Genomic DNA, 11,194 nt, shown 5'->3' with positions numbered 1-11,194 from the left:
ATTGCAATGGTCATAATGGTCAGTCTGTTTTTGTTATAATGTTTCTAACATGGACAAATCTATGGCCATGAGCTGCATGCAAATATAGAACCGACTGAAGGAACGCATCAGATGAGAATCAGTGATTTTCTTTGCTTGGAAGACTGCAGTAGAAAACAATAAAACAATGATCAAGTTTCGTGATTCTACCAGCACATAATAAATGATCTTTAAGGACAAAATTTTAACAATGTCACTAAATCATAAAATGAGGGTCAGAGAAACCTGGCATTAATATGTTGTTTTACCTCTTCAAATACAACAGTTGACAATTCGCGTGATTCTAAATAGGATAGAATCCCTCTAGAATTCCTAGAACAAAACTGACAAAGTAAAGGCTCAAACATGGGTCGCGAGATTTATTTTTCTTTCTGAACGGATGCGATATTATTACAGATGCACGTCATCATTATCATTTATTTTAGCATAAATGCTACCAGATAAATGATTACACATGAACTTTAAACCACGTTGGCGAAGCATGGGTGCAGCAGAATTATTTTTATGGGGGTGAGGGGCAAGCATATAGTCGTCAGCAATTAAGTTTTACGGCTGTAGACCAAACCATATTTTGAGGTGAAATCGGGGGAGGGGGCAAGTGCACCCCTTGCCTCTCTGTGCGGGCGTCCATGTGGAGTAGCGTGCAGTATGGATCATAGTTTTCGACCACATCATCGAGGGGGTTAATTCATTATATATCGATCATGAATTTATTCAACATTTCCTGCTTAGGGAAGATCCCACCGGTGTGGGTTTAGACGAGCCCGAAATGCTAAGAAATTTTATTTTTTTCTGTTTTAGCATTCTCTTCATCTGTAATGCATTCATTTATTTCTTAGTAATAAGACCGCCTTTCAAATTATCCCGATTTGGAAGACACGTGATCGTAGAAAACACGATAGTCGTATTTTTTTGCAAGCTATTTATGATACAACATTAAATACTAATTAGTGAACAAAATTAATGATGGTGTGTACAATAATTACGTATACATAGGTTTCGAAGGAAAACGCCCTACTATACAATACTTGTAGTGATCTCAAATGCGAATCTTTAGAAGAAGCTGCAATTCTAAGAGACTTCTCTGATTGTTTCCTAACCTAATGGTGTAACTACTGCATTTTGTTCCTCTTTTTGCCCTCTATCACGTTTTACTATCTTGTATAATTATATCTAAAAGGACGAAATAAAGACTGATAAAGATATATGACGTCACCAAGATTCATCAATTCATGTATATGATTTTGTATACACGATGCAAAGAACGTTGAAATATAGGTCGCTGTTAGCTTTTATTGTAAGACTGTGCTCCCAATAGAGATGCGTACAATCTCTCTGACCAAAGATGAGCTTAATGCAGAAGACATTAACCATGAATATGAAACTAATATAACTACATGTACAAAATAATAGACATGTACGTTCACATTTGCTCCTTTGGTCCCCACCCCAGTGGACAGACGCTGCGGTTGTTGTTGTTGTTGTTGTTGTGGGGTTTAACGCCATATTTCAGCACATGATAGGCTATGCATGGCGGCCAGTATTAATGGTGGAGGAAGAACCCGGGACAACCCTGGGAAGAACCACCGACCCACGAGAAGCTACGGACAGACACTATGGAAATCAATTCACCAAAACTGGCGCCTATGACTCAAGATGAACAAATAGTATGCATTAAGGTTGTACTTACTCTTATGCTTTTAGATGGGCAAACTCCTACCCTTGCGCCATCATCGAGGGATGCATCTACACTACTTCGTAGACACCATAATAACGACTGTTGTTGTTGTTGCTGTTGTAGGGTTTAACGCCATTTTTCAGCAAAAGATAGGATATACATGGCGGCCAGTATTAATAGTGGAGGAAGAACTCGGGAAAGCCCCCGGAAAGAACCACCAACCCACGAGAAGCTACTGGCAAGCTTTCTCACATACCCACGTTGGCTGAATCCGAGACTCGAACCCACGCAGGCAGAGGTGAGATGGCAGTGATCCGTAACGGAGAGCGCTTTGGACCACTCGGCCACTCGGGGCCCCCATAATATCGACTGGAGAAGTTCCAAGAATGTGAAAGAAGATATTCTGAAACAATTCTGGATAGCCAGAACTTTAGCTGCTGGGAATAACTTGGGTGGTTCACGACATAACCGAGTATCAAGCTTTACCATGCCGAAGGAAATCACATAGCTTGCACAGGACCACACCACGGTAGCCGCTCTAGGCTTTTAAATTTGATGGTGGGAGTCGAACTCACGTCCATATTGTATGAATTCGAAAGGGCTAAACTGTACAGAGAGAGAGAGAGAGAGAGAGAGAGAGAGAGAGAGAGCGAGAGAGAGAAGAAAATCATCTGAAATGTTTCCGATTGGTTTGCCATGGAATCTGATTTCAAACTGAAACTTAGAGTTGTGCAACATCGAACCCCAACTCGAGAAAAGTAGGATGCGGTGTTTTTGGAGCTGTAGAAGAGACATCTACATAAAATACAAAAAAAAAAATAATAATCCAAGACTGAGAAGAACACGTGTAACTGTAGAGGAGCGGCCGAGGAGAACAATGTTGGAAAACTTGGCGTGATCTCCATTGATAAGTCTAAGACTGACTCGCCTGGTTGGATATAGTGAATGCCTGGTACAAAATAAAAAGCCACAAAGAATTACATTAGTAAAATCAAATTTTTAAATTGAAATAATAAATCATGACAAATTTTAAATATTACATACCCGTCCTGTATAATTTTCCGATTGGGCTTCTCCACGTCAATGTCCGTACCCTCATAAGCTGTACAACTAATTGGGTAAACATGGCCATCTGAAAGTTGTAAAATGTATGTTAGGAATTGGAATCCACATTCCGTACAAATTGTACCTGGAATGTAAAGGTTTTCGCAGCGACTAAACCTTAAATCAGCTTTTTTGTCACTCGTTAGGCTCGAATGAACAGTAACACAAGGAAGAGTGAAAACAACGAGCCTTGAACAATACAATAGTTTATTACCCTGGAAAAATTCTGTAAAAATGAAGAAAAAAATATGAACTTACGGTTTTATAGAACCAAATCCAAAAATAATTCAAAAATAATCCGAGAATAAAATTTTAGTAGTCCTAATAACAAAATGTTCACTGATTTCACGTTCGAATCCCGACGAAGAATCCAAGATGGAAGACGATGACGCTTGCTGCAATATGTAGTGTTGAAGTCTACAGTTCCTTGTAGAAATAAAAATTATCACTCCGGTTTCTGATAGCTGAATAAAATTTTATATAGAAAAAAATTGTCTATGTTCCAAAATATTACATGAGCACACCTATTTTCCATAAAATTAATGGGATTAATACTTTTGAATCCAAGTAATTTGAAATAACTCCAAACAAAGTCATTTGAAATAACTCCAAACAGCACAACATAAACTAACAGTTTAACAACCCAGCTTCTATTTAGATTAATTCTCAAAAACATGGGTTATATGGGCTTTCTAAAACGTAAAAAAGGGTCACGTGATCATCTTCTGGATGCTTATAGAAGCAAGTACTTGTTACAGATCATGTTTACCCAGTGTGACCGTGACGAAAACCAATCAGTTTTACTCTAAGAAATAATATTAAAAAAATTGTTTTTATCTTAAAGACAAAGTCCCATCCTAACCTTGGAAACAACCAATCATTTTAAAATAAAATAGAACTTGTTTACGAAGGTTGCTACAAATTCTGAAACAAGGTCAGGATTTCGATCAACACCTGGTGTTTATAAAATAACAGTCAAGGTCAAACTATTTTCTAAAAAGTGAATAAATTTACATTACAATATCATGTAATGAAACAAAAAAAACAGACAAACAATTAAATTAAAATAAATATATATTAAATCAGATATAATTAAATCAAATATACATAACACAGCTGACAATTACTTACAGAGGACAATACAATGATGGGGAGGAGGAGAATAAACTAAGCACGTTTTGGTTTTGTATTTTTTAATGTCATTTTCAGCAAATAAGTTATACATAGAGACATGCATATTTAGTGGAGGAAGAACTCGCGAAGTTGTTCTAAAACGGAGCTTCTCGCAAAAGTCAGCCACAAACCCTTCTTACAGAGTTGTGCGCGAGAGTTCTTGAAGGACTGTGCAGTTACAGAGTTTCATCATTCGGATATCACTAGATTTTCATTATTCGGATATCTTCCGATTTTATCATTTGATTTTATCATCTAATTTTATGAGATATTGAATTCAAGTGAAAGGTCAAAGAGGCTTGGTTTACGTAATTAGTGCAATCTAAGCTTGGCCATCAGTCTCCATAATTTACCTAGCTAAACTGACAATGTTTAATTCAGTATTAGTTCAGCGACTGCGATGTTTCAGAGATTCCTACAACTTGTCTGCCATCATTATTGCTGGGAGCAAACTCAACATAGTTTAAAACGCAAACTACACGTGCTCTGAATTAGTGACCAGTTTAGCGATGGATTCCTGCATTCTTTCAAAGGTTTTCCGGGTTCAAAATAAGCAAAGGACAAACATGGAATGAAAACTTTCAGTCAAAGTCTCTACGATTATTGTCGTCAACACAACGTCTGCTGTATGACCGACGTGTCGCAGAACGAGTTGACTTTGCTTCGTAATAATTCCTGCCAAATATTATGAGAATCTACCACCGGATGTAAAAATGTATGCAAATTAAACACTTGACTCGGCCTTTAACTGTTAATAGCTGCCATCATCGGAAAAGAGACTGATATGTCTCACTTGCGATCTAAGTGGTGCATACAAAAATTGAATATTAAAAGCCAGATTACCTCTCGCCGTCGTTCACGATAACGACGACGACGATGACAACGGGGTAATTACCATCACAATATATTTTGTTATCAATGCAAGTTTTGTTATCAAATCATGAAAACTTGACAAAAGGTGTATTATAGACAGGCATAGGGACCCCTGGTGACCGAGTGCTATCTCACTTCTCTTAACGTTGGTTAGAGTCTGGGGTTGGAGCATTCTGCATATATATGAGAAGGCTTGCCATTAGCTTCACAAGGGTCAGATGGTCTTACCGGGGGGTTTCTGGGATTTGTCTTCCCATCGGTTAATTTGGATGCCATATATAGCCTATCTCGCGTTGAGAAAATAGCATTAAACCCCGAACAATTGCAACCTGAGAGATAAAGAAAGACAAACATAAAGAGCTTAAAGAGGAGCTTGTGTACTCACATGACACTATAATAGCCCAAAAAATGTGAGATCCAATGACCACTTTGGTTGCATAGGTAGACAAGGTATGGTCCGTGTAGAGAGCGGAAATCACTTTGTCAAGAAGTGGCTCTAAGCTACTCATCTTTGTCATCTGCAACCTGTTTCGACAAGAAAAATATGCTTCTTTTTAATGTATTTGCTCACTTCATATCAAAAAAAGCTACGAACTTTACAACAAACCATTCTCAGGTCCAGGACTCCGTACACAACATGAAATAGGTATTTGTGTTAAAAACATGCGACATGTTCGGTCCGAAAAGACACACACTATCGTAGATCCAATTTACCTGAATGCAAAAATACACCATATATGGCCGTTACTTTGTCCATGTGGCACCGGAAAGCAGTGACATGAATGAGAATTGATATACAGTTGTATACCATCCGTTTCTCCATCTTCGTTCACATCGTCTAACCGTCTATCCCCGGTCTCTTCTCCAGATGGTAGCAATAAGTCACAATTATTTTATTTCATAACGATCACAAATTATGTTCCACCGTTCTTATGTGTCTCAGGTGTGTGCATTTTCTTAAATGTTATTTGCTTATTTTCTTTTTTTTTCTCCACCTAATATGGTGATTCTACAACTGCTTTGTTCAAACGGCATGATGAATTATGCCTGGTGCTGCATCAAATGAAATTATGTAAATGGCTTCGTTAATGGACAACGATAGCACGTTTTACGCAAGACTTAATAATTTCAAAAATAACTTCGCTAAAGGATATTAGTCGTTCCATTTCCACAAGCCTTACTAATTTCATACACGGGTAGCATGCATTCATATCACCTTCAAAGGATAAGTGTCATGTAATGTTATACCTGTCACCATGGTAAGTTGGCGTTTCTTTGCATAGGTGTGCAGACTCTACTGGTCGACAAGCATTTCAGAAATTTTGTCTTCAACGTTCGGATTAGTTTCATATAATTTTCTTCTAAAGAATATTTTGTTTAATATTACAGAGAAAAAGACATCTACACGTGATTATTTGACGTCCATATGGCCTTCTTGGTCCTACCACGGTGGATTTTGGCCATATATCTTCATATTAGCCCAGCATAAACTACACAATGTAACTAATTATAACTGATAGGAATACGTAGATTACATTAATGTAATTACAGATTGGCAAACTAATTTAAACAACTGGCACTTAAAAACATTAAATTTTGTACTTTTCTAAACTTCACCAGATCATGTCAAGTCGACAACAGTCCCAAACCAGTTTGACACAACCAAATAAATGTGCACGAGTGAACATGCATTGGTGTCTAAACACGATAGTATGCACCTCCTCACACTATGGAATGATTATAGAGACGAGTTGCCTCAGCCTTACAACTACGTGTCTAGGTGGCATATTCCAAAGCAAATGTTGGGACTTGAAAACTTAAAGGATTAAATTGCTTGTTCTAGTGGCAGTTTATTATGTGATTATACTTCCTTGTAATTACAACAATATAATCTAGGTACTCGAATCAGTCAGAATTTAATTTATAGTTTCTGATTTGTTTATTTAATCTGCTGCATTTTTCTTCTCGTTCAAGAAATGAAGTTCACGTGGATATAAAACATTTTCTAAGAAGAGAAAGATACGCTTGAACCTCCAATTTGGTGACGACATCAACTGAAGTACCATCTTGGTGATCAAAACACCCACGACTGAGCTCAAAGTTTATAATAACTTTCAAGTGTAACGTTTAAAGTCGATTTTCATTCTTTGACCTTTCTCATACATGAAATAGGTCAGTTTGAAAGACAAATTGGTGTCAGGCCAGGAAATCAGCCAACATAATATATATTTGCACCTAAAAAATCTATTCGCATAAAAATTACATTCGTTATTTCACAAATTATTTTCAGATTACGCGAAATGACCATGCAGTTGCTACAATGTATCAATTGGTGCTGCATTCTTGCTAAAGCAACTCACATATGAAGGTGAATTGACAAGCAGCGAAACATACTTTGAATTAGTTTTGACAAAAGAGTATAAAGTTATACAGAGAATGGCCCTGAACTTTGAATATTCTGATTTAAACCAATACGAAACGGATCCAGCAAACAAACAATACAAAGACTAAAAAATGCGAAGAAACTAGCAGACACTATAAACAACAATCTGTTTCGTCCAAGTTTCATGAAATCCCCAGCAGCCGTTTTAAACAATAATTATCTTGCAGAAAGTAAATTCGAAGTAAATTTTTCCCTTTTCATCTAATTTTACTTTGTTTTTATTTTTGAATTTTTGGAGTTACTTTTGCAAATTAAAGCTTAGAACTTAACCTTGAATCTGCATTATATATCCAGTTTAATACTGAAGTGATCTGAAACCCTGTTCATAAGTATTTGCGTACATGCTGTGACAAGGCTAATACATAATTCATGTTGGTCAATCATACAGTGTAGGTTTAAGTGACATCTTTTGGTTGTGAGCGTGCAGTAATGGCAAAGCGGAACCCTTTTATTAACTTTCATCACATTAGAAGAGCACCAAACTATGAAGTATAAATACAAAATTACAACAAAATTTGTTTAAGCATAAAATATAGCTTTCATTGACCACTTTAGGAAGAATGGACGTAATACATGTCAAGATGTATGCCCCCACTAAATTTCCCAATTTTAGATGGGATAGTATGCACACATGTGCAAAAGCTGCATCGTCATCAGCTAAACGCAACTCTGAACCAGAACAGTAAAATATGAATATAGGTCACAGTAGCTTTTCATTGAAATAATATGGTACTATTTTAGATGCATGCCATCAATTTCATTATTTTAACAAGAGTTCCTGAGAAATGAAGATCAAATAGACCATGACCTAAGTCTAAAATAAGACCACCAGAGACTGCCTTTTTAATAAGAGTATATTCTTCCCACTAAGATACATCCCGTCACTAAATGTTACGCTTCTTGAAAGTATCGTATGTATTAAGCAAGCGTTAAATCTACATGATCAGAAACGAAACGCGAAACTATATCATAAGCCAGTAAAATTTTAAAAATAGGTCACGGTGACTTTGCGTCATTCGAGTTTGAATCTATAGTTGCATCAATAAGTGCCTGAGATAAAAATCTAAAACCCAATTTAATCGGACGTCAGTGAAATCTGGGACCCAGCGATCCAATGTTTTATGTTAGTATAGAAATAACCAAGATGTACCACACCACCAAGTTTAATTATTCCAGAGAGAACGGCCTGTATACGTAGTGAACCAACCGTATGCGGTTATGAGCTAAAGGCAAAAGATTTTTCCAAGTCGGAAAGATGTGAAATGTAGATCACAGTGACCGGTTTTAAAAGAGTGGAAATAATTGAAAATACATAATCATGTACTTGCATAATTTTATCACGAACAGTGCAGATAAAACAAAATGTAACAAAAGTAGGTGAAGATAATTGCGGATCAAAGGTAATGAATTTGTATTACCCAACAATATGCATCAACTCGGAAAGTTTCATAATTGTCGATTTAACGATATGTATACATATTGCAAGAAAAACTACTAGGCCATGAGCTAAACGTAAATTACAAGCCAATAAAATGCGAAATGTGGATCATGGTGACCTTCTTTTGAAACTTATTTTACTAATTCAAATGTCTCACCTCTGTCTGCGGCGGTTCGAGTCTAAGATTCAGCCAATGTGGGTATGTGAGAAAGCTTGCCAGTAGCTTCTCGTGGGTCGGTGGTTCTTTCCGGGGTTTTCCGGGTTCTTCCTCCACCATGAATACTGGCCGCCATGTATAGCCTATCGTGTGCTGAAAGATGGCGTTAAATCCCACAACAACAACAACAACAACTAATTCAAATGCATGCATTGATCCAGCTTATTGTTTCTATCTTGAGCTGTAGTTGAAAAATCAAGGTAAAACGCATTTTCCCCAAGAAAATAGAGCAAACGATCCGAATCACATTGAAATGATTTTGTGGTGATGGGGTAATACTTGCAAAGTTTCAGTACCTAACGTAGTTTAATTATTCCAGGTATAATTGGATATGAAATAGCACTCCTCTTTCTGCAGAGACGAGAGGAAAGGTCTGTCAAAATAACTGCAATAAATAATTCAACCAAAGGGTATGTATGTGTGTTTTGAATTTTTAATGTAGCTTTAACAAGTTTAGTTATGTTGCTATGATGTTTGTCGTTTGGCAGTTTACAGTAATGTCTAGTACTGGGGCATCACGCCGCAGACATCGGGCACCATGCCCCACACAGTAAAATTATTTGACAAGTCTTAACACTAACCTCTTAATGCTGGGGGCCAAGTAAAGTGGCTACTAGTACCATTTTTACAAGTCTTGGGTATGATTCGGCGGAGTTCGAACACGCGACCTGCCGCCTCCAAGGCGGACGCTTTAACAACTAGGCCACCTCAGCGGTCCCCGAGAGAAAGGTACAATTGTGCCAAAACAATAAAACTTTTAACTTTGACCTAGGACTATCCCCAGTTAATATTTTTGTAAAAAGGTATCATAACTAATACAGTCTAAGACTGAAATTTGGAGCTAATTTTGAAGCTTGAGACCTTGATATTGCACATTGAGTAATGTCATATCCTGCAAAGAGATAGGGTAACCAATGGCCATTGCCATCGCGTTATCCCCCTGACGCTTTTAGACTCGAGAAACTGCCACAAAAAGGAAAAAAAGCACAAATCAATGATGGATAGGTTAAACTCATTGATTAATTATTCTTTAACGACAGAGCAACACAGAATGTTTATATCGATCGACGGACTGCTTCATATATATTGGTAGATACATACACAGCTCAAAGTAACGAAAAATGTGCTTACTCCGGTGTTGCATGAAGTAATGCGGTTCCAAGCAACCCCGATTCATTGGCTTTATTGCATCTGATGGAGAAAGACAGCATACGTTTACCACCATATATTGCATCACCGAACGTAGCGTTACGACTTGACAATACCACGGTGATCTCTTCACCCTAAAAATGAAAAGAATGTAAATGGTCTTAAGAAGCAGAATAATAATAATAATAATAATAATAATAATAATAATAATAATAACTATAATAATAATAAGAATAATCATAATGATAATAATAATAATAACAATAATAACAATAATAATAATAACAACAACACTAACAAAAACAATAATAATAATAATAGTAATAATAACAATAATAATAACAATAAGAATAATAATAATAAGAACAATAATAATAAGAACAATAATAATAAAACAACAACAACAACAACAACAATAATAATAATAAGAAGAAGAAGAATAAGAAGTGTGCTACATGTTACGACCTTAAAGACATAATATTCTAATTATGACGTTATGTCCATCCGTCGCTATATAGTTCCATTTGGACAAAAGTAATTCAGAGTATAGTTCTCGAAGGCGACGAATTGCAACCAAGGTTTCTTTTCTCGACCTGACTGAAAAGGCCAGTTTGTTCCAGTTGCATCACAGTGTTTCTTTGTACGATTCAACTGTGGGGACAAAGTTGTTGTTCGAAATCATTTCTTTTGTTAGGCATGAAGTCACCATATAAATTTCTTTTACAGAACCTGTGGAAATAATTCGATACAGGTTTCATAACGCCTTTGAAATGGTTATATTTCGCTTAAGGTAGAGTGAAGAGTGATGAGTTCTCCGCCGATTTCCGGCTACTTATATCTTTTACTCCATCTAAATGTATCAGAAATTATGTTTGGTTGACAATCCTCGAGGCATTCCATAGGAGTTTTGACCTGTCCCATCTTTGCAAACTTCTCACAGATCGCATTAATTTAGCTGTTTAGAAACGTGGGTTCACTAAACCTTAGTGCACAACTTATACACAAGCACATGTATTGGATCATACATGGTGATTCACTCAAAACAATATTGGACCAAAAATCATCCCGTGTTTGGAGGCG

The 11,194-nt window shown here is 36.7% G+C and overlaps 1 protein-coding gene across 3 annotated transcripts in view; it reads right to left on the bottom strand.

Annotated features, from left to right (window-relative positions):
- Positions 1-11,194, bottom strand: part of LOC149793468 (uncharacterized) — a 60,737-nt gene that overhangs the window by 12,114 nt on the left and 37,429 nt on the right. For all 3 annotated transcript variants that reach the window (XM_089967462.1, XM_089967463.1, XM_089967461.1), the window contains exons 4-6: positions 10,097-10,248; positions 5,253-5,392; positions 2,762-2,849 (exon numbers count right to left, since the gene is read on the bottom strand). In XM_089967462.1, coding sequence (XP_089823588.1) covers positions 2,762-2,849; positions 5,253-5,392; positions 10,097-10,248 — 380 coding nt within the window. The remainder of the gene's footprint in view (positions 1-2,761; positions 2,850-5,252; positions 5,393-10,096; positions 10,249-11,194) is intronic.

This window comes from Sinohyriopsis cumingii, chromosome 8 (genome assembly GCF_028554795.1).
Source record: "Sinohyriopsis cumingii isolate HCF-2022 chromosome 8, ASM2855479v2, whole genome shotgun sequence".
Classification (NCBI taxonomy): domain Eukaryota; kingdom Metazoa; phylum Mollusca; class Bivalvia; order Unionida; family Unionidae; genus Sinohyriopsis; species Sinohyriopsis cumingii.
This window is presented reverse-complemented; position numbering and strand designations above follow the sequence as displayed.